The following is a 22589-nucleotide window of genomic DNA, read 5'->3' on the forward strand; positions in this document are numbered from 1 at the left end:
CAGGTGACTGACCCTCGGATACCAGAAATCTGGGGTTCAAGATGGAGACCCGAGGCTGGCCCGGAAGTGAAGCAGCACAGGGCTGCCCCCACAGGCCTGTCACCTGTGGAGGGACAGGAGTCCACAGTGCCTGCGTTTCCGCACACGAAAGTGAAGGGAGTGGGTGAGCCCATCTTCAAATCCTCCCACCTCGAATATTCGTTCTGTGGGGCTCAAGAGGCTTCTTTGTAATGAGCAGGCACTGCTGCCTACCTCCAGGCCTGGGGCGGGGAACTCCAGCGTGACACAGCGTCCCAACCCTGCCAACCGAGGTGCTGCCTGTCCTGGAGGGGCTCTGAGCTCCACTGTCCCATCTGGGGACTCTCACGGTGGCTGCTGGTCTTGTGGAGGCCATGTCACTCCCCTTTCCCTCTGGGCCACAGGCCGCTAGGCCTCCCCTCGTAGGGATCATGGGGAGGGTGGTGCTGAAAGAAGGTACAGGGGTTCAGGGCTTACACAGCTCAGAGGGCAAGATGGAAGCCAGACAGAACAGGTTCTATCTGTTTATTTAAAAACAGAATATCATTTTATGTACAGATATGCATATATTTATACAGAATGTACATACGAGGGTCCAAACCCAAAGTCCGGGGCTGGCTGGGGCACAGGGTCAGGCTGGGAGTCTCTCCTTTGGTCCAGAACTCCAGCCCATTGCAGGCCAAGCAGGGTTTGGGCACAAATCTAGGTATTCCGGCTAAGAGTGTTTGGCTGGACCGGGCATTAACACACCCTATCTAACCCCAGCCTCCACCCAGAGAAACTGCCACAGAAGCCCTGAGGTGGTGGCCCCAAGACCCCTGGGGGATGGGGACACGCTTGTCCCCAGCAGCTCCTTGACCGGCACCTCCACGCTCCTTGGAGCCACTACCCTCTCTCCCCTACACCACAACTGAACCAGGAGCCCTGTTACCAAGTCCCAACAACCCCCCAAGGGACCACCAAAAACTGTGCACACAACTGAGAAGAGACAGGAGGCGAGGGGACGAGCTGGGGGCCGAGAGGGCCGAGGACCCTAGTCTGTCCCCCCAAGCCAGTCACTGCAGGCTCCCCCCAAGATTCCACCTAGGTTAAGATGCCTCACAAGGAGCACATTTCAGAACCACAGGAAGTAACCCCCTGAGAGGGGGTGTGAGTGCAGGCTACTTTGCTGAATTGCTGTGTAAACTGGCCTAACTTTGAACAATCCTGGTAATAACAAACATTCACACATATCAAGCCTCTTCTCTTATTAGAGGGTGCGCAGCAGTGGTCCTTACAGAAGCCCCTCGGCAGGTGCATTCACAGAAAGTCTGTACGAGCAGCAGGCTCCAGGCTGGAGGGCAGAGGGCTCCTTCTCAAGCAGTGGGAAATCGCAGACCCCCAGGCCACTCGCCCCTCGGCTCCCAGGTGGTAGGAGCCCGCTCCCCCACTTGGGATGCCAGATTCCAGCTCCAGCTGTGCCCCCACACCTGGCTGTGCCCGCAGCGTCCACCTGTCGCCTCCATCCTCCGGCTCCTTAATACTGCTCTGGGGTGTGAGGGAAATACTGTGTCCGCAGGCAGGCCTGAGTCACATAGCACACCAGCGACCAGTCGGCCTTCCCCAGGCAGCTGCCCGAGTCCTGTGGCTCATACAGACCAGTCACCTAGACTCTGACACGACAGCACCATGCACACCACAATCACCCGTCCACGCACACGCAGTCAGCCAACACTCACATGCGCGCGCGCGCGCGCACACACACACACACTCACAGGAAGGACTCAGTCCTCCGGTCATTGAACGGAAGGGCTGGAGGAAGAGGATGAGCAGTCAGTGGGGTGGGAGCATCTTCCTGAAGAAATGGGTGTTTGGGGCCCAGAGATGCCCCTGTCAGCAGATGGAGCGGGCGCCGGGTGGGGGGCCTGGTCACACCAGGTGCCCCCGCCCGTTGATGTAAATGCCATTGCCGGTGGGCTTGGCCCGCAGCGTCCCGTTCTCCTGCACGAAGTGGTTCATGGCCTGTTTGATGCCTTCGTCCCCATCTTCCTCCTCCTCGGCATGCCCGGAGCCTGGAGACAGCAGCTCAGTCTGTGTTTCTATCTCCCTCACGGTGGTCAGCGTGGAGTAACTCCGGCCCTCTGGCTCTTCACTCTGGAGGCCAAGGGCAGAGGGTATGTCAGGGACCAAAGTAGGGCAGCCAGACCTGAGGGGCCAGTGGGGAACCGTGGGGTCAGAGGCGCAGGGCTCAGAGGTGGGGCCAGGAGCACTAGGCATCGGGAAGGGACATGGGACGGGGTGCAGGGGGCTGCCTGAGCCAGCGCTGAGGCAGGGGGCCTGGGGAGGGACACCGGTGGGGCCGGGGGCCTCACCATCACAGAGCAGCTACTGTTGTCCTTGAGACTATCAGGGTGGCCCTCGGCTCTCAGCCCTACACTCTCCTCCGGCTGCGGGGCCCGGACATGGGGCAGGAGTCAGAACCGGGCTCCCCGCTCGCCTGTCCTCCCTCACCCCTTCCCCCCAACCCCACAGTCCACTCTGTCCTTGGTACAAACTCCCTTGTTTCCTCCCCCCATTCCCTCCGCAACCCCACCGTGGAACTGGTGCTGACGCTGACGCGGACGGTGGCTTCCCAGGGGAGCCCAGCAGGCCCAGACCAGCTCTGCTCCCCCACAGGCTGTGCCCCGGCTCCCAGTCAGTGGCCCCGCGGGGTAGGGCTGTGCTCCTGGGCAGCAGAGGGCCCCCGGCACACACCTGGCTCCTGGGGTCTGAGCGATGGGAATGCAGCCTCCGAATGGAGTTCTCCCTGGTCAGGGTCAGCTCCTCCTCACTGGGAAAGACACCCCCGGTCAGGAGCTGAGGGTGGAGCCCCCACCACCGCAAGCCTGTGAGTCGGGGCTGCAGTGTGGGTGCTGTGTTCTCCTGCAGGCGTGAGCCCGCGGCTGCAGGTAGCAGTGTGGCTGCAGAGCGTGCGTGTGGTGTGCAAGCGTCTGTACTAGGTGACATCTGGGCATACGGGTCCAACCCTCAGGCAGGTGGTGTGGCTGTCCTCATCCAGCCGGGGTTCAGGTCCCAAGCTCCTCTTCCCTTCAGAGGCTCCGCCCCCTCCGGTCCCCAAGCTGCCTACGTCCTTGGTCCGGCCCACCTCCTGCTTGCCCTTTGTCCCGGGAGCGGCTGGCACTCACTATTTCTGCGTCATCTGCTGGGTCTTGCGCCGATGGTACCGGGCCATCAGCAGCACCACTGCCACCAGGAGGCCAACCAGGAGCGCTGCGATGACACCTACCACCAGCATGGAGGCCGACACCAGGTCAACCTGCCTCCCGGGGGCCTCGTCGGGGCCTGTGGACACGGCCGCTGCGTGAGGGAAGCACCGCAGCGCTCTGGCCCCGCCCTGACCGGCAGGCCAGCCCCTCCCCCATCCACGGTGTCGGCTTCCGTTGTCCCCACCAGCCCGGGGCCCAGGTCCCTGTGTCTGCCCGGGTGCTTACCAAGAACCTCCACAGTGACCTGAGAATCCCTCGAGGACAGCTCATTGCTGACGTGGCAGATGTAGACGCCACTGTGCTCAGTGGTCAGCTGGGGAAAGCCCAAGGTGTCCCCTTCCGCTCGCACCCCGCTCGGCAGAGGCCCGTCCAGCCTGGAGGGCAGCGAAGCTGATGGGTGCCACCGCCCAACATGCCCAGACCGCTCTCCACCTCCCGCCTCCATGACGTCACCCAGCGCCGCAGGCTGTTCCCACAGTGTCCCACCCTGCCCCAGGCAGGTCTAGGCAGTGGCCCCCTGCTCCCTGCCGCCCAGCCTGACCCAGGCACCCCACACACGCGTGCCATCCCCATGCTCCCAAAGGCATCACGTCACCCAGCACGGGGTAGCAGGAACACGTGGGATAAGGTCCACACAACAGGACACTTCATTCCTGCCTGGGCCCAGAGGCACTTGGAAAGGTGACTGCGCACCCCACACCCACAGCGCTGCGTGCAGAGCCCAAGGCCACACGCCTGCCCTGGGCTCACACACGTGCGCCCCTAGCCCCGCCCGGACTCCCGACACCACAGACCCTGGGAAAAGGCAACGTCTCTGAGGTGCTGGTCCCGAGGTGGTGCTTAAGCAGGAGTTGGTTAGAAACAGTTACAATCAGCTCTATCTTTTGTCTTACCCACTTTAGGAACTTATATAAGTATATAAAATATTGACATTTAAATAGTGCATTATATTTCAGCGTTTAAAAGTAAGAAAAAAGCCGAGGTGTTCCTGGCTTATGCCCACCCAACGACCATGAACCCGAGCCCCTCGGGTGTGAGCGATGGTGTTTGCTGACCACGCATGTTCTTGTATCGGTGGGAACATGAAGCCCAATTTATGTGGGGTTCAGAATCTATTGCCCCAACCCATAACGAGTACATGCTGGCCTTGGGGCGGGGGGCTCTGGTCTCCAGTGGGCCTCACCGTGTCCAGTTGTAGGAGGGGGGAGGCTGCCCTTCACTCAGGCATCTGAGAACAGCCCCTTCTCTGCCAACCTGCCACAGCTTCTGGTCTTCAAGACCCCTCACAGAGGCCTCGGCAAGGACTGGAATGGAAGGTGAGAGGAGAAAACATGGGGATGAGGCCTGGGACAGCCCCCTGCCCTCTCCCGGCCACATGGCCCCCTCCCTCAGCTCAGGGAGGCCACACTGGTTTAACCAGTGCAAGGGGCCTCTTAGGGCCACCAAATGCCAACAGGTTGCTTCTTCTTAGTCCCCGTGATGCCAGGTAGTGCCAGTCATACAGCAGGTATTCCGTAAGTGCTCCCTGAACCTTCGGAGGCTAAACAATCCTACTACTTCATTTCTGTAACAGACATTTGTGGAGGACCTACTTTGTGCCAAGGGCTGGGTTAGTCTGAGCAGAGAATAGCTCTATGTCCCCAGAGGGTCACAATCTACTGCTGGGGAGACACCTGCTTCCCCTGTGCTCCGTGCAGGGTGTGGGCAGTCCTGCCTGCACTCCCTGGGGACCCTGCCAAGGGGGAGGGTTGTCCTCACTGCCAATGGTGCAGCCCTAATGAGAATGGATGACAGCGGCGAGCAGAGAGCCCGGGCTCGGTCCGTCTGTCCATCCCTAAGCCATACACTGTGTCTCACAAAGTGCTTTTCGGCTCTGTGTGTGCCCATGTCCCTGTGAAGCAGGCAACATCCTCTGTAAAGAGGAGGACGCTGAACGTTTGTGAGGTCTCAGTGATTCGCCCAGGTTTCTGGGGCGGGCTCCAGGCCTCCCACCTTCTGACTAGAGCTGTCTCAGCCACACAACGTGGCACAGGACTCAGACTGGTTCAGGCCTCTCGGCACGTCACTGACGCTGATCCCAGTACTCACAGGCCACTTGCAGGATGTGAGTGATCCTTTGGTCCTGCAGCAGGCCAGGGTGGGACACCACGCAGGTAAGTGGCTGCCCGTTCATGCTGCGGCTAGGCACCAGGTGGAACTCTGATGTGACAGCAGCTGAGCGGGAGTGCTTGAAGGAGCGGCTGGAGGTTGTGCCCTTGACCTCTGTGTCCCAGGTCACATTGGGGGCTGGGCTGCCCTCTGCTGTGCAGGAGGCGGCCAGGGTCAGCCCCTGGCCCTCTTCTAGCGCCGGACCAGGATTCAGTGAGGGCAGGGGAGGCACTGCAGATGGAGGAGGGGGTCACAGTCTGCACAACCTTGCCCAGGAGGCCCCACCCCAAGCCGGTCCTGGCCCCACCCCACCCCAGGCCCGGCTTGCACATGTGCAAGTCTCAGGCCCCTGTTTCTTCTGTTATTTCACCAAGAAAGACAGCAGACGGGTAGTAGAATTTAATCTGACTCTGTACCTTTGTCCATTGTTTGAATTTTTTACAATGAGCATGGGTCATTTTTGAATGAAAACGAAGAAATTTAAAAACTAACCAGATAACATGTGCATAATAATAAGCACCGTTGATTAAGCACTTACTGTGTGCCAAGTATTACGCTGAACACTTTACAAAGGGACCTCATTTAATCCTGTCATCAAACCATCGAGGTAGACAGATGTTATCATCCCCGCTTCATAGGGGGGAAACTGAGGCTCGGGTCGCTGAAGCCTAGACTCACACCCACATTTTCCTACCATCAGCTGGTGTCACTAACTTCCACGTGGATCAAGGAAAACTGTGAAGGCCTTTACTTTCACCTTCACAACGTGAACAGCCAAAGCACAGAATGCAGACTTAGCTTTAACACAAGTGCTCACAGTGCACAGTGGTTTCAAGGGCAGCTGTAGTCTCCAAAAGATACTACCCCACCCACGGTCATACCTGGGCCCACACATCGGTGTCCAGCCGCACATGGAGACCAGATGTGAGGGAGGCTTTGAACGGGCGTCTTGGGTAGAACTGTTCTAAAGACCCCTAAGTTTAGCTTAGAGAAGAGGAAGCTGGGTGGAGCATGAGATGGGGCCTCAGCTCTTTGTAGTGCTGTCAGGGGACAGTCACTGTGGATCGAGGTCACGTGGGAGGGCCTGGAGCATGAGCTGGGTAGGAATGGGAGGACCTGGAAAGGCACCGCAGGTGACGGACCAAGGTGGGCACACAGGAGGAGGGGTGCTGGCTGGTCCAGGGAGCAAAGAGGAGAGGGCACGACTGAGAGGGAATAAGCCTGGGCCATGTGAACCCAAAGGGTGAAAGAAACCAAGAGGGAGGTTTCCCCTTGACAGAATGGGGCACTTCCTAATAGATGGGGTCTCCCCAAGGCTGAGCGAGAGGTATGGAGTCCCGACCACGTGGGTGCGCGGGCAGACCGGTGGTACCTGCCCCTCCCGCCGCTGCCTCTTGCTCCTGTCCCGCCCCCACCCCTGCGGCCCGCCTCTGCTCTGCAGCCCGGCTTACCCAGCACGCGCAGCCTCAGCCGCGCCTGGAAGCTGCCTGCGGGGAAGGTGCTCACGCGGCACTCGTATTCGCCCTCGTCGGCCTGCACGGCGTTTCGCAGGAGCACCGCGCCGTCCTGGGGGCTCCGTGGGAGCGGCGGCCGTTCCACGCGGCCCTCGTAGGCCGCGCTCACGTGCAGCCCATACTCGGAGTGCAGCAGCGCCAGCTCCCGGGCAGCGGCACCCGCATCCACGCGCAACCAGGCCACCTGCCCCACCTGCTCGCCAGGGTCCCCTCGGTAGAAGCAGGGCAGCTTTGCGTCCTGGCCCAGTACCACGGTCACCAGGTCGGAGGTCTCCAGCTCGCCCGCCGGGCACCGGACTGCAGGGCAGACAGAGGCAGCCAGGATTAGACAATCGCGGCAAAGGCAGCAGGGGCTCCGGCAGCGTTTATGCTTGCAAAGCGCGTTCAGTCCATTAACTCATTACATCCACAGGACATTCTCAAGAGGGAGGTGCTATTAGCACCATTTAACAGATGAGGAAACTGAGACCCAGGGAGGAAGTGACTTGCCTAAGGCGGGCAGACAGGTATGGAAGTGTCACGCCCTCTCCCAGCTCAGGGCTGTCTCCTGAGCAATTGCAAGGTGGGGACTGCCCTCCAGTCCTCTCTGGGGAATGCAGCTTCTGTGCACAAAGACAAACGTGTCTACCAAAGGGGAAAGTGAGTGCTCTCAGGAGGAGGAAGGGTCAGGCGCAGCTGGCACCTGGGAAGGGCCCGTGGCATGGGAACGTCCACCCAGCAGGCCCTTTGGAACATGCTTCTCATGGCTTAAAGATGAGAGACCTGGATTCCCAGAGAGGAAGGTGTTCAGTGTGGGAGGAGTGGCACGAACTGAGGCTCCCGGGAAGGGACAAGCAAGCGGTGAAGACAGAAAGGTCCAGAGACAGGAGGTCAGGGCAGACACACAGTGATACTCAGAACAGTGAGCCAGAATCAGAGCAGCCGATGTGGGGACGACCACGGAGGGCGGTGACGAGCAGAACAAGGAACTCAGGGACACCTGTCCTATAGCGTTTTCTGCCCTCACGAAACGTGACATCAGTGAATATGGAGACCGATTGGACATGTGGTGATTTCTGATTTAGTGCCTGGTGCCGTGCGGGGCACCAGTCCTGTGGACCCCAATCACGTGGGAAGCCTCATGCAGAGCTGGGTGGGATCGGGAGGGGGGCACACCCAGAAGGCATTCCAGGTGAGAGACCAAGGCGGTCGCCCCGAGGTATGGGGAAGGCAGGACGCAGGCAGGGGTGAGACGTATGGCTGGGACCAAATCACCCAGGACCTTCCATACCAGACAGAGGAACTCAGATTTGGTCAACAGGAAATGGGGACTCACTGATGAGGCTGGAGGTGCGCTGCCTGGTGTCCCAGGCAACATCCATCACAGTGCTGCAGGGTGGGACGGAGGAAACAGTTCTGGGGGAAACTCAGCAGGATTTGCTCACTGACCAGAAAGAGCCGAGAGACAGAAAAGGCTCAAAGATGACATCTAGGTTTCTAGGAGGACTGACATGAGGGAGGCAGTGCCTGGGGAAGCTCAGAGTTGGGAAGAAATAAACTCGGAGTTGCGGAATAAACATGTGAAGTGTAGGGCTCAGGGGCCCCCCAGTAGAAGGCCCCCTGGGGAAGCGGGTTCCAGCAGCTCCCCAGTTGGGCCCTGCCTCTGGGCAGCTGCTCGTCTGCATGGCCCTGGCTTGGATGGCCCCACCCTGCCTGGGTAACTCCCACTCATCCTTCAGACTCGCTGGGATAGACTCACTCCTTCCTGATGCCATCCCTCCCCACCCCCACCGCAGGCAGGGGGAGGTGCCCTTCCAGTCCCCTGGCAGCTGCTTTTACCCCATCTTAGCCCATTTTCTCATAGATGGTATTTGATATTTTCTTGCCTGCTTCTCCCACCAGACTGAGCTCCTCAGAGTAGAAAATGGGTCTCACTTCACATGTGGAAACACTGTTTCTGATTTAGAGCTTCCTCTGGGAGAACGCTGTCTGCATGCCTGCCACATAATTGAGACTCAATTAAAGTTTATTGATGGACTTGGTGAATGAATGAATGAGTGAATGAATGAGAAACAGGCAGCAGGAAAGGATGGACCAAGGAGAATGAGAGTCTTTGGTTGGGTTGGCAGGGGGGGCTTGGCATGGCGACCCTGGGGTGCAGGCAAGAGAGGCTGGCTATCTGGGTTCACTGCCCAAGGGAGCAGCTCTGCACTGGACAGAGGAGTGGACAGAGGGGTCCAGTGAGGCAGAGCCTGGGTTGGAGGGAGGGCCAGGACCTAAAGAGGACCGGACAGACCTGCAGGGCCAGATACCAGGGCCCTGAGCTGCCTGAGCTGATGCTGGTCCCGCCCAGCTCAGCCTGGGAGTCCAGCTACCACCTGTGCCCTCCCAGGCACCCCCTTGGCCCCGGCGGGAGCAGGGCTGCCCAGTGGCCTCTGTTTCAACACTGGCGTCTGTGTGGCCACGGGTCCTAGGCCCTGCTCCACTGGGACACTCAAACCCTTCTAAAGACTGTTTCCAGGACAGTCTCAGATGGCATATTTTTCATTCCCATCCTTACACTTGTCAACTGTCTGCCCACCACTAATCATCCACATTTACTCCCAAAATATCTTCTTAGGGCACAACAGGCATCGAGTACCCAGCTCATGCCTGAAGCCAAGATCTGTACTCCCAAGCGACAAGCTCAAGCTTTGCGGAATGAGGAACCCCTTAAAGTAGGAAAGTCCCTTCTGCATCTCTTGCAGCTCCCATTGCCCCAAATCCAGTATTCAGAGGGAGCATCTTAGCTTGGGGCAAGACCTCCCAACATACACCTTCACACACCCCCACACCCACATATACTCCCCCACACACACCCCTCACACACACACACACACCACACGAGGAAGAGAGCTTGGGCTCCAGAACCCGTCCTAGGCTGAGTGGACCTAGACTCCCAGGCCAGGGTGACGAGGCTGCCTCCTCCTCTTCCCCACCCACTACCCCCTGGTGTCAGCGTAAAGGAGACACCTGCCTGCCTGGCACGGTCGCTATGCGGGCATGGAGTGGCCAAGCCCGTGGACCCTCTGCTGCAAGCTGTTTGATGGGACTCGTGATGGACTCTGCTGGCTGGGCACTCGTCCCTGGCCCCCCCCTGCTCCTCGGAGACCAGGCCTAGCGACCAGCAGCCAGCACCTTGCGCAAGGGAAAGAACAGGCCCAACTGGCCCAACGGGATCCCTGCCCTGGCCTCCCCACCCTGGCCAGGCCCCCACGGCCTCTTTGGGGCCCTGCCCTCCGTGTGCCCCGCCCACCGGCTCCCAGATGGCCCTGCACTCCTGGCTGGGGCTGGCTGGCTGCTCCCCACCCTGGATTTGGGTCCCAAAGGCCCTATCTGTTTGACACCTTGCCTCTGACCTCACGAGGGAAATAAAGCCCGAAGCTGCAGTGTCTGGGGAAGGAGGCTCTTCCTTCTGAGGGGCCTTTCTCTGTCAGCATCCCCTGCTAGTACATTCGGGGTGCTCGCTGGGGCCCCAGAGGCGGCTCTGTGAGTCTCGTGTGTGTGTGTGTGTGTGTGTGTGTGTGTGTGTGTGTGTGTGTGTGATGTGCAGCTTTGGTGCCCACGGCCTGTTGCTCAGTGCTGAGTTGTGGCTGCATGAGGCTGTCTCCTTGTATTAAGTTGGAGTGTGTCACACACGTTCGTGTATTGTCCTCAGGACAGTGTGTACTCGTCGGTGGTGTGAGACGACGTGTGTGCGACTCGATGCCATGTCGTGTCAGGGCGTGCTTCCTTTTCCACGGACTGTGCACACAGCAACCATTTCCATGTGGGTTTCCCTTGGCTTCTGTGTGTCTCCCTGTGTCACTTACCCGTGGCCAGTGTTGTGTGACTGTGTCCATCTGGAGTGTGGTCCAGGCTGCCCTCCTGCCTCACCCCAGCCTGGAGGGCAGTCATCTCAGGTGGAGGGACCCAGAGACTGTTCCTCCAGGTGATGGGAAGTCCCACCAAGGGCTCCCCAATAGAACAAAAGCTATTCCTTCCCCAGCGCCTCCATTCCTGCAAGAAGGACTCCCACACTCTTGTCCCCCCAGCTACTCCTCTGGCCCCCCCAGGAGGCCTCTCCCTGGGAATGTGTCAGGCCTCTGCTGCTGCTGCTGCTGCTGCTGCCACCACCAGAAAAACCAGCTCCAGCGCCAGGCCTGGGGTAAGGGTTGTCTGGTGTGGCTTTTGGGGGGGGGGTCCTGCCTGGGGCTGGGGGAGGGGTCCAAGCCATCCAGGGTCTCATTCTCCTTTGTTAACCCTTGCCTCCCCTCACTGCACAGCAGCAGCCTCCGCCAGGGAGAGCTGGAAGATATGGGTGAGATTAGGGTGGGACAGGTCCTGGGAGAGGAGCCCTGAAGCCCCCCCCCCCTCCCCGCCCCGTTCTGGACAGGTGACATGAGCAGCCCAGCAAGTCCCTTTTCTTCCCCCTCCCCCATAGTCTTGCCCTTGCAGTGCTAAGGAACTTGAAATCCAGGAGATTCTCCCTCTGCCTTCACCCACCTCCCTCACTTACCCCCCACTGTCCTAAGCCCCCCAGCTTAGCAAGAGCTTCCCAACCCGGGCAAAGCGCCCACCCACCGATTAGAGTCTGGGGAGGGGGACTGCACCAACCTCAGAGGGAGGTGAGAACAATGGGGAGGGCAGGCCCTGAGGCAGCCAGCTCTGGCCCAGACACAGCTCCCAGCACAGATAAGTCCCCTAAACCCCCCGGAGCCAGTCTGAGCCCGGCTGAGTCACCGCAACAGCCACACTGTGGGTGGGAGACCCAGAGCTCAGCTTCTCCCAAACCCCTGAGATCTTCGCCAACCCCCACCCCGCCCCCGCCTCAATGCTGCCAGCCACCCCCCAAGTGTGGCCAGCCTTGCCCCACCCAAATCACAGCCTCAGCTCAGCTCTCAGGACACACCAGCTTTAAAGGCAAGAGGGGCAGGGGGCAGAAAGCTCTGGGAGGGGCCACAGGCTCCCGTGCCAGCGAGAGGGCTCACACCGCTTCCCAGCCACCCCAGGGGCTCAGTGGCCCCCACTTCTGAATCCCCTTCTCATTGTTTCGATTCCACCCCCAGCCCCAACCCCCAGGCTCAGCCCTTCCTGGCCTCTGACTCAGCTCCCACTCACTCCCCACTTCTCTGTCTGCACCTGGATCAGAAAGGGTATGTTCTGGAGGCTAGAAAGCCCAGGTACTCTCCCCTCACGAGGCTTGTGCCCCTTCACTTCTCCTGGGGGACCCCAGGATCTCCTGGCTGCGGCCTAGAGACTGTGACCCTGGAGCCTGCTCACTCCTGGCTGCCAGCTCAGCGGCTGGGCCCCCTCAGCACAGCCCCTGCCAGAAACAGCAGGCTGGGCCGAGGTCATTGGGGCCACCGGGTCCTCCCTGTCTGTTCCCCTCCCTTTCTGGCTTCCATGGGTCTGGGTGGGTCCCACAGTTAAGAGCCTGCCCCTGCTGTGAACAGGAGTAGAAAAGCCGGGATGGGCCCCTCCCTTTCTAGGAAACTAACTTCAGACAAAAGGCTGACCATCACGCTCAGAGGACAGGCCTCAGAATTCAGAGAACCTTCGCCTCTGTTCCTGCAGGGCCCAGTTGTGCCCACACAAAGACCTGGACAGGGGACCCTGCTGGAGGGGTGTCTGTAGATTTGGGGCCCTCGGCCTCAGGGCAGGAGATGGGCGAGGGAGGAGGGCGGGTGCCTCACCCGGAAACTCATCCCATTAAGGAGAAACAGAGCTGTGGTGTCAGGCACCTCCCAAGCCTGGACTCCTGGCTCCTCACTGTCGGGGGTGGGGCAGGGGCGGGGACTGGGTGGGGGGGGCGATGGGGGCAAAGCGAGCTAATGGCCCAGCAGTTGGGGGCAGAAGGCAGTGCGGGGGGGGGGGGGGGGGGGGGGGGGGGGAAGCTCCCCTGGTCCCAACTCAGAGTGCAGCCAGGACATCCGCCTTCAGTCAGGGGCCCATGTCCCCACAGCCAGAGAACCACGCAGCTGGCGGCTGTGGATGTCTCGGGCCTACCTCTTGGTCTTCCAAAGTCTAGTTTCTTAGTTGCCCAAGGTCACCTAGCAAATTAATAGCAGAAATGGGGCCTGAACCCAAGGCTTTTTCAGAGGCAAGAGACACTCCAGCTTCCCAGGAGCCTCTGAGGAGATGCCTAAGTACAGAGAATGGGGTGGCAGTGAAGGGCCGTGTCTGGTCCGTCTGGCTGTGGGGGTGGCAGCAGCAGAGAGTGGCCCGCTGGGCACCGGCCTCCTGGGCAGCCCTGGAGCCAGCCTGCCTTCCTGTGCACAGGGCCCGCCTGTCAGGGCAAGGCCAGGGGCCAAAGGGGCCTCCTCACCCCTCCCCTGAGCTTCCAGCAAGGACAGCTTTGTGCCATGTCTGCTTCCAGTCATCTCTGCAGCACCCCGCGCCCTGCTGTAGCCTGTGTGCTCAGAGTCCTGTTCCTTCAGAAGAGCAGACAAGAACTGCTGGTGCTTCTCACAGTGATCTTGCAGGTCTCACCGGCCTACCTACTCCTCTTGGTTTTCCCGTCTGTACAGTGAGGGAGTTGGAGCCGTGATCTCTTTGATCCCATCTAGTCCTGACACATCGTGACTCCATTCTTTAGCTGCGGGTCAGCCCTCAAGGGAGTGGCTGCTGGGTTCCCTGGCCCCAGCAACCAGTCCCCACTGTCTTGCCCTAAGCAAGTGAGAAGGGCTGTCTGGAAGGTGTGAATTAAGATGTGGGGGGCAGGGGATGGCAGGGGCTGGAGCCTGGTGCCCTGTGATGGGAGGCTGGCCCACGACCCTCCCACTTCAAGACCCAAGGAAAGCAGCCCCACCCACCATCAGCTGGGGATGAGGTGGGGACATGGCTGCTGGGCCCTGTTGGACAACCAGGCTCCTTTCCTGCTCTGGGGCCTGGGAGTCGAGCTGTCCTATGCAGACAGGTCCCCGCCTTCCCAAAGACGAAGATTCCAGTTACTCATCACCGTGGGCACGGCCCATCGAGTCCGTGTGTCCTGTACACTCACACGTAACATACACACTCTCCCCCCACCCCCTGTGCTGAAGAATCCAAATCCTGTCATATCTGCTTTATACACGTTAGACACAAGTAACACAAGGCATCTGAGAAAATGGGGGGCAAGGGATGAACAAAAGGGGACCACACCCTACCTAGCAGGTATCCCGACTCAGCTAAGTAATCACCTGGTACCATCCTGGCACCTAATACTGAGTGCAGGGAAAGAGAGGGACCCGAGGCCCACAGGTGCCCCAGTCTGGTACTCCAGGACATCACAGGGACAGGAGGAGGCAGAAACCACCTGCCACTCTGGGCATCAGAGGCCCCTATTCCCGCTGACTGCTGAGGCCAGCTCAGCCGTGTCCACCCAGCTCACCAGGGATCAGCGAAGGCTCCTCTAGGAAACCCTGGGGTGGATGGTCCCCCCAGTCCCACCTCCCTGCCCACCTGCACTCAGTCACCCTATCAGGTCCCCCAGAGGCAGCTCCAGCCTAGGCCAGGCTTTGGCACAGGCACTCAGGGACCCCAGACATAGTGACCTGGCCTGGGGCTGGAAGGGGACACAAAGCAGAAGAGCTGCTCTGACTCTTCTGACGGCTGGGGTGGAGAGGGTCCAGAGTCAAAGGGAAGAGTGTGAGTGTGAGTGTGAGTGTGTGTGTGTGTGTGTGTGTGTGCGCGCACGCGCCAACGTGGGCTCAGCAGCGAGGGTCCCGGTGGCCCAGGCAAGCCTACCTGTAGATGACGCCAGGAGCAGCAGCAGCAGCCAGGCCTCAGGCCCCCACATGTCGGCTCCCAGGGACGGGGGCATTGGTCCAAAGGCAGAGCTGCCCAGTGTTTCTGAAGTTCCACCGAGTCCTCCCTGGGAGCCGGCTCGAGAGCTGGCTGGGGCACCGACACAGAAGTCAGCAAGCCACGGAGTCCCCAGGCTCTGACACACCTGCCTATCCCCCTGGGGTTTCCGCTAGGGGACCCGGCCCCGTTCTACCCGCCCCGCTGTAGCTACCCCCAAGGAGCCCTGACCGGGAGCTCGGAGCTCCCCCAGAGCTGCTTCCCACGCCGTGGCCAACGACGACGGCAGAAACCTGGGAACCTGCTCAGCAGGTCAGAACAGGTGCGTCTCGGGGGCTGGGCCTGGCACAGGGATCCACAGACGCCGCCCCCATGTCCTGGGCCAGCTAATGGGCGCCAGCGAGGGAAGGACCTGGGGGTGGGATCCCATCATCAGTGTGTGGAAGGGGCTGTGAAGGGAGAGGCAGGGTGGGCAGGTGGGTAGAAGGCCCAGGTGGCTCGAAGAGGGAGGCACCAGGCCAGGAGAAACAGGGCAAGGCCCTGTGGGTGGAAAGGAGCCTAAGCATCCCACACCTGCCAGCCTTGCCCCTTCCCGGGGCCTTGCCAAGCTCCCCCAGCTCCTGCAAGGACAGCACTGCCCTGAGATGAGAAGGGGCCCAGAGAGGGAAGGGCCTCGTTGGAGGACCTGTCACAGTTTGCTCAGACACCTCTATCCCCAGGCAGGTACCAAGTTCAAAGACCCCTGAAAAGGGACCCCTGATCCCACCCACGTGCAGAGGCCAAGGAACTGACCGAGGAATTAGCGCCCAGACTCCTGGGCTCTGCAGCAGGCCCACTCAGCTTCAACACCTCCTCCCCACCTGGCCAGGGGTCCCAAAGGGCATCAGCTGTGCCCGAGAGGAAAGGGGAGCCTTTCCAGCAGCTGGCGGCCGTTTTACCCATTATGTCATGACCCTGGACAAGACCACACGTCTGCACTCCATGCAGACAATCCCGAGCCCCTGCTAGTCCCGTTATAGCTTGTGTGCTCACACTCTGTGCACACCTCATCTCCTCAACTAAACCAGGATCTTCAAGAAACGCTGACCGGCGCCTGCTGTGTGCCGGGGAGTGGGCCAATGTGGAAACTGAGGGTGGGACGAGACTGCCTGTGGGCTCCTGAGCGTGTTCCTCCTGAGCTGGCGGATGGATGCACGGTGTCAGCATGCAGTGGGGGCAGGTGCGGTCAGTGACCGGACACCTGGCTCCTGGACCTGGGCCGTGGCCCCACGCGGGGTCTAGACCCCAGCTCTCAGCGAGGGGCATGGCAGGACCTCTTCCTCAAAGGCGCTTTCCCGTAGGTCAGGGGTGGCCTCAAGCGCCAGGCTGGATGCCACCTCCGCCCTCTTTAGGACTCAGGCCCCCCCACCCCGCCTGTGTGTCAGGGCAGCAGACCCACCCCAGTGCTGCCTTGAGAGCCACGGTGTGTGTGTGTGGGGGGGTTGGGCCGGGGGACAGCACGGGAGGGGGAGTACCATGTTGTAATCATCACACCTCAATCCTGTCACAGGGTTTCAGGGCAGCTCCCTTCCTTCTCATGAACTCACCCCTCCTGGTCCAGGAGACCCCAGGAGAAACTGAGGCACGGGGTGGGAAAGCAGATCCTGGGGTGGGAAAGCAGGTACCAGTCCCCATGTGTCCTTCAGCTGTCCCAGTCACGATGTACCCCCCCCCCCCCGTCAAGTGCTTCCAGTCAGGTCTGTGAGCCCGGTTTGGGACCCTCAGTCACTCGCCCCCAACTCCAGCCATGGGGGGGTGGCCACTGAAAGGGGGCAGGACAGATGACACTGTTCATGCTGTGCTCAGGTCCCTGTCAACACGGCTCAGGGCACGGCACAAGCCCGACAGCCACTGCAGGCCTTGCTTGAGGAAGGGGTCTCTCTCCTCACGTAACCAGCACCTCCCCCAAGCCCCCAGCCCTCGTGCATCACGGGCCTTGCTCCTGGGGAACGCACCCTCAGACTCAGAGCCCTCCTTCTGTCTTCAAGGAGAAGCCTGGGGTTGGGGCTGGAAGGAAGCACTGGCGGGGAGGTCTGCCAGACCAGCGCCTGGTCCCCTAGGCTCTGCTCCTTCTTCCTCCCTGAACCCCCATTCCTCTCGTGCCTCACTCCCTGCCCTCCTCCCACACCTTCTGACAGTAAGAATGGGAGCAATTCAAGTGAAGGCAGTGTCTTTAGCACGTCCCTACCCGTGTGCCGGAGTTCATCCAGCAGACATGTCGTGAGCTCCACTGTGCAGGCTCCAGGGAGGGGATGACACAGAACACATGACCTCGATTAGGAGAGCGTGCTGTACCCCAGCGCCGTGCACAACTGCGGTCCCCACAGCCGGCTGCACACCTGAGCCAAACCGGTTGGAGTGGGTAGTGCTGAAATGTTTGTTTGTGTGAATGGGGCTTGGAGGTGAGTCAGGGAGGGACAGGGAGGGGTGGGGTGGGGGAGCAGGAGAGTGAGAGTGAGGGTCACATGGACGGGTCAGGGAGGGCTGGAGTGGGAGTGGACAAGAGCCCCGCCTGTGAGTAACATCCTGTTTGTCTGCTGAGGTGCCAGGTCAGAGAGGAGGTAGGGGTGGGGGACAGGGCTTGGGGAGAGACCCGAGTGGGCAGCCCCTCAGAGTGGAACAGGTAGGAAGCACAGGGGGATCCATTTTTACACAGCTCTGCTTCTCTGGGTCTTGTTACCTGCTCGTTGCCTCGGTTTCTGCAGTTTGTATGGGGAGGTGTTGAGGTTCTGACACTGCAGGACTTGATTCCACCCCCAAATCAGTCCCCCTGCTCCTCCCATGCAGGATGGGGAGGGAGGGACCCCCGGAGAACAGGAGCCCCAGCAGCTTCCCCTCCCCTCCAGCTGGAGCCCCGCATTAGGATGGAGACCCCGTTCCCCAGAGATTCCATCTAAACGTTGCCACATGTGGTGCCGTCCTATCCTGCAGGCCCAGGAGTCCCGGTCCCAGCCCTGTCCTGTACTGACAACCCCACTTCCTGGTGGCCTAACAACATCCCTGGCGCTCAGGGGCCTGCACTTGCTTGTCCCTACAGAGCCCCAAAGCTAGAGTGACGCACGGGGTACGAGGTGGCTGGACAGAAGGTGCGCTTGGGCGCCGCTTCTCAGGAGGCTGTTGCGTGCACAGCCCTCACCCCAGGGACGCCCCAAGTTCTGTAAATACACGGCCATGAAACCAGGGCCCGGGCATATGGGTCTAACAACAGTAGGAGCCTTTGAGGAACTGTCTTCTGAAGGTGACAACAGCAGCGAGCAGGAAGTAAGAGTGAAAGCTAAGTGGGGCCTGGAGAACTGGGTGAGAGGATGGGTTCTCATGAGGACCCCAAGCTGTACTCCCCACACCCTCCTGTCTCCATGCCGACCACACAGTGGAGCCCACCTGTTGGGGACACAGATGTAGCCCACAGAGGCCAGCCAAGCCCGCAGAGCCCACCACACCAGGCGTGTCTCCAGGTAACACTAGGCCGCTTCAGCTTCCCAGCCTGACGCTGAGGGTGTGGCTCCTCCCTGAACCAAAGACTGCCACTTCCTGGCCATCAGCCTGAGCTCCTGCCACCACCCAGGGGAGAGCCTCCTGAGGCCCTGCAATCAAGCGTCACCCTTCACCCAGCACTGGGGGGTGAGTGGACAGCTGCAGAGCAGAAAATGGGGCTCAGATCGAGAAAGACACCGGGAGATGCAGGGGCTATGAGAAGCCTGGAAGGGCTGGGACATTAGGCAAGAGGGTGGGGAAGATGCTGAGGGGAGACATTAGAGGAGCGGGGAGAAGCCAGAGGACCCCGGGGGAGAGGCAGTGGGAGGACTGGTAGGGGCTGAGGGTGTCTGTCATCTGAGGCCACATTTTCTTGGGAGTTTGTTAGCATCTTCTTCTGCACCGTGAAAACCCTAACCCCTTCCTTTCTGTCCCCACCAGGACCCAAAGTCACCTCAGACCTGCAGCTCTATCTGTGTCTTCTGCCAGCACTCAGAAGGCAGGTGCAGCTGCCCTGCTGGGGGCCAGGGGCCCCAGGCTCGCGCTCTGCCTGGTCCTGGGAAGCAGGGCCAGGTCTTTCGGCTTCAGCAGGACTCGTCCTCAACCTCACTCCCACTGCACTTGGAGACCTGGACCCTGCCCTGCAGTGGTCTTCAGCCCCACAGGCAGTGTGGCCGAGAGCCTCCGAGCTGAGACTGCAGCAGGCAGGTCCCAGACACGGGAGAAGCAGGGGTAGAGGCCAGCAGAGCCTGAGTCCCTGAGCGTGTCCTCCGGCACCCGAGCTGTGCTTCGTGCCTTCCTCACAGGAACCCCTGAGAACCTCCCTCCAGCCTCCTCTTAAAGCCGTCTCAAACCTCAGTTTCCCCTTCAGTTCCAGACGTGGCAAAAATGTAGAAGGTCTACGGATCAAGAAACAGCCCTCATGTGTGATAATTAGTAAGCTCAGGAAGCACTAGTCTGTGAGCTGGCAGGAAGAAAGGCTGCAGTCCAATCTCCCGGCCCTCTGGGCCTCCACACACGCGATCCTCTGTGGGAAAGTCCTGCACCTGGAAGACCCACTCTGGCCTTCATCAGTAAGCAGCACCCTGTGCATGTGCCCAGGGACCCCAAGCTGGCTCTGCAGTTCTAGAAAACAGCCACGGGGGCCAGGCCTGGCCACTCCAAAGCCCCTTGCAGGAAAGTCAGAGATTGAGAGAGAGAGAATGGCAGACCCAGTGAGAGAAACACAGAAGGGGAAAGGGTGAGACACAGACCTCAAGGCACAGTGAGACAGGAGGAAACCTACAAAGAGAAAGATGCTCGTACACGCACACATACACATACCGGGAAACCTAGAGACAGATACACACGCACACACACACAGAGTTGTTGAAGAGGGTAATTCAGAGATGGAATCTGAAATGGAAACAGAAAGACCCAAAGGGAGATTTCTGGGTGCCTATGTACCCAACGCTGGGATCACTCAGCTACTTCCCTCTTGGGCCCTCGACTCTGACCACTCAACAATGACTTCCACACTCAGTGTCTCCAAGTCCCTCAAAAATTCAAGTTCTTTCCCATCCTCACCCCACTGCTCCATCATTCTCTGACTCACCTGATGCCTGTTCCCCAGCCTGCCTTCCTCCCCAGGTCCTCCAGGCTCGCATCTCAGCAGCGCTCACCATCCAGGCTCCTGCAGTCTCTTTTCCTGCTCATCCTCTGTCCTTGTTGGTCCACGTCCTTATTCTGGCTGAGCAGAGAGCAAAGAATCAGGTGTTCACGGGTCAGAATGAGGTGTGGGAACAACATGCAAGGGTCAGGGGACAATAGAGGAAGAGCCAGAGGGCTGGGAGATAAAGGCAGAGGGAACCGAGACGTCTCCAAGAGGGTCACTAAGACGCGCTGTTGATGTGTGTGCGCTGAACATCACCGAGAACCCGGATGGTTCTGGTCAGAAAACGGGGTTAAGGGAAGGAGAAAACAGATGAAGAGCTTTGTGGGGCGGGGTAGCTGGGCTCTGGGGATCCTTGCCTGCCAGTAAAGTCAACTGAGACCAAACTCAAAGAGTCCCATCAGGATTAGGAGACTTGCAGGATGAACTGCCCTCACCCCCACATCTGGACAGAGGTTGTCCCTGGATATTATTAGCAGGTGGACGAGGCACTCTGGCTGCCCTTTTTTCTATCTCACAGCTCTCTCGACCCTTGCCACTGTCTTACTGCCTTTTCAGTTTTGTGTCATTGACAGGTCATTACAGATGCCGCCCTGGGGTGTAAAGTATGTTACATGAAAGTGCTGTTGACTTGTTTTCTCTTTTCTTCTTTTTTTTTAACCTGCTTTTGTTTGTTTGTTTTTTCTGCCTCTTCTAAGATACGGTTTGGTTCAGACCAACCAGGGGAGGTAGGAGTCCTGGGCAACTCCTACCCCGAGAGCAGCAACGACAAGATACCTCCAGAAGAGGTGCACACCTAGAGTGGCTCCGTGTCCAGGTGAGATGCCAACTGCTGAAGACTCAGAGTCTGAGTGGAAGCTGAGCAGAGGGGGAGACAAAGCTGGGAGACAGGAGATGGAAAGGCCCTGGAGTGGGGAGTTCCCTGTTCTGTCCAGGAGAGGCAGAAAATGAGTCTGGCAGAAAGAACAGCCAGACTTAGGCAACAGCCAGAGCCCTAAACTGGCATATCAGCCAATAAAATTCAAGCAAAAACGACCCCACCCCCAGGGGGCTGCGGGCCTAAACCCCAGGAGGTGACAGATCTGAATCCAGCTGTGGGACGTTAGCCAGTCACAAGCCTTAGGGAGGAGTAATTTCCGGACTTCGGCCAAGCACATTATATAAGTTAGTGATTTAGGGCCGGCCAGGGTTGGAGCACCGTGCTCCTAACGCTGAGGTCGCCGATTCAGTTCCCACATGGGTCAGTGAGCTGCGCCCTCTACAGCTAAGATTGTAAACAACGGCTCTCCCTTGAGCTGGGCTGCCGTGAGCAGCGGGAGGTTGGCATGAGCCCCCGTGGGCTACCGGGGGCAGCAGGACAGCGTGAGTGGCTGGCAGGGTCTGACCGACTACTGACAACGGACTACTGACAACCAACTACCTCAGCCCCCGGTGGGGGGCGGGGGGCTCATAATACCAGCATGGGTCAGGGAGCCGTGTCCTACACAACTAGACTGAGAAACAACGGCTTGAAGGAAGGGGCGGGGAGCAGAAGAAAGGAGGGAAAAAGTATAGTGACTTATTACAGATATTTTTTTTTTACCATGATCTGTAACATAGAACCCTCCTTATCAGACTCAGGGAAAGCAACAGTTGGGAGGGCCAAGACGTTCAAAGCTATTATTGAGTCCGGCTTTAAGGTACAAGTGGGGAGCAGGGCCTGGTAACCTTCCTAACCACACTTTCCCTGCCCTGTTTTCTCTGAGGACCCAGAGTTAGGAGTAGGAGGGGCAAAGCCCTGCTGCGCTATCACATCCCAGAACAGGGACCCAGCCGCTGCAGCCCTGACCATTCCCTCCACTTCCTGGGCGTGTGGAGATCAAGCTGAGGTATGGAAGCCACAGCCAAAAGTAGCGCTCATCATCACTCCCATCCACGCACAGCCCAGCTTGGGTCACACGAGTCCTGTGTCCGTCGGCCGGCGGTGCTGCATTCCTCCGGTAGCCCAGTCTAGCCAGCTTGGAGTTGGGTCCTGGGGGACAGAGCAGCTCAGGGGCCTGGCTTGAACAAAAGGAAGATACAGGGAGAGCCAGGAGTCTGTCCTTCTCACGCTCCTAATGCTGGGCAGCTCTTATCAGGAAAACCTCCCCGCCCAACTCGACTCCAGACGCCACGGTACCTCCGTGTCCTTGTGCTGTAGGAACCCAGGAGGCAAGACGGAATAGGGGATTCATCTTCCCAGGACTCAGTAGCGACAGGCTCAAGTGTGCCTCACCCCAGCCGTCACACGCGCAATGACAACGCGCCCAGAGACTGGGTTCTGCTCCCCTCTAGCGGCCGAGCCGATGGGTCGGGCCTGCGAGCCTTCACCGGCCCGGCTCCGGACGACCCCGAGGGAAATGGCCAGTGCACAGTATGTGGATGAGAAAGTGAGGCTTACGGAGAAATGACCGCCCCGAGAGTCAGGGCGCAGCGGGACAGAAGCCGCGCTGGCCGTGGGCTCCGCTGCCCGGCGCCCCGGGAGGTCACACGCGGTCCCTCACGCCCCGCAGAGCGGCGCCTGCGCCTCAAGCGTCGTAACCAGTCACCTGGCCGCTTCGGGACGGGCCCTCGTGAGGAGCCGCTGACCTGAGGCTTTCTGACCGTCAGAGTCGTCCAGGATTTGTAGCATGGAGCCTGCACAGCTCCTTGCACTGCTCCTGTCGCCACGGTAACCGGCGCTTTGCGACCTTCGGTTTG

General features: G+C 59.7%; 1 protein-coding gene across 14 annotated transcripts; it reads right to left on the reverse strand.

Moving 5' to 3' along the window:
- Window positions 1-529: 529 nt before the first annotated feature.
- On the reverse strand, window positions 530-22536 carry NECTIN4 (nectin cell adhesion molecule 4). 14 transcript variants are annotated; one of them, XM_033093274.1, is made up of 12 exons: window positions 22030-22145; window positions 21792-21907; window positions 19815-19945; window positions 14651-14800; window positions 6863-7222; window positions 5352-5642; window positions 4447-4567; window positions 3489-3637; window positions 3183-3354; window positions 2752-2827; window positions 2370-2444; window positions 530-2151 (listed from the first exon to the last, which is right to left on the reverse strand). In XM_033093274.1, the coding sequence occupies exons 3-12, from the start codon at window positions 19882-19884 to the stop codon at window positions 1927-1929; spliced, it is 1689 nt and encodes a 562-aa protein (XP_032949165.1). In that variant the 5' UTR covers window positions 19885-19945; window positions 21792-21907; window positions 22030-22145; the 3' UTR covers window positions 530-1926. The 14 variants fall into 14 exon arrangements, with proteins under 14 accessions (XP_032949165.1, XP_032949170.1, XP_032949169.1 ...); XM_033093279.1 differs by lacking the exons at window positions 21792-21907; window positions 22030-22145 and adding an exon at window positions 22439-22536 and having other exon boundaries at window positions 19815-19949; XM_033093278.1 differs by lacking the exons at window positions 21792-21907; window positions 22030-22145 and adding an exon at window positions 22291-22429 and having other exon boundaries at window positions 19815-19949.
- Between the last annotated feature and the right edge of the window lie 53 nt (window positions 22537-22589).

Source organism: Rhinolophus ferrumequinum, chromosome 22 (assembly GCF_004115265.2).
Source record: "Rhinolophus ferrumequinum isolate MPI-CBG mRhiFer1 chromosome 22, mRhiFer1_v1.p, whole genome shotgun sequence".
NCBI classification, from domain to species: Eukaryota; Metazoa; Chordata; class Mammalia; order Chiroptera; family Rhinolophidae; genus Rhinolophus; species Rhinolophus ferrumequinum.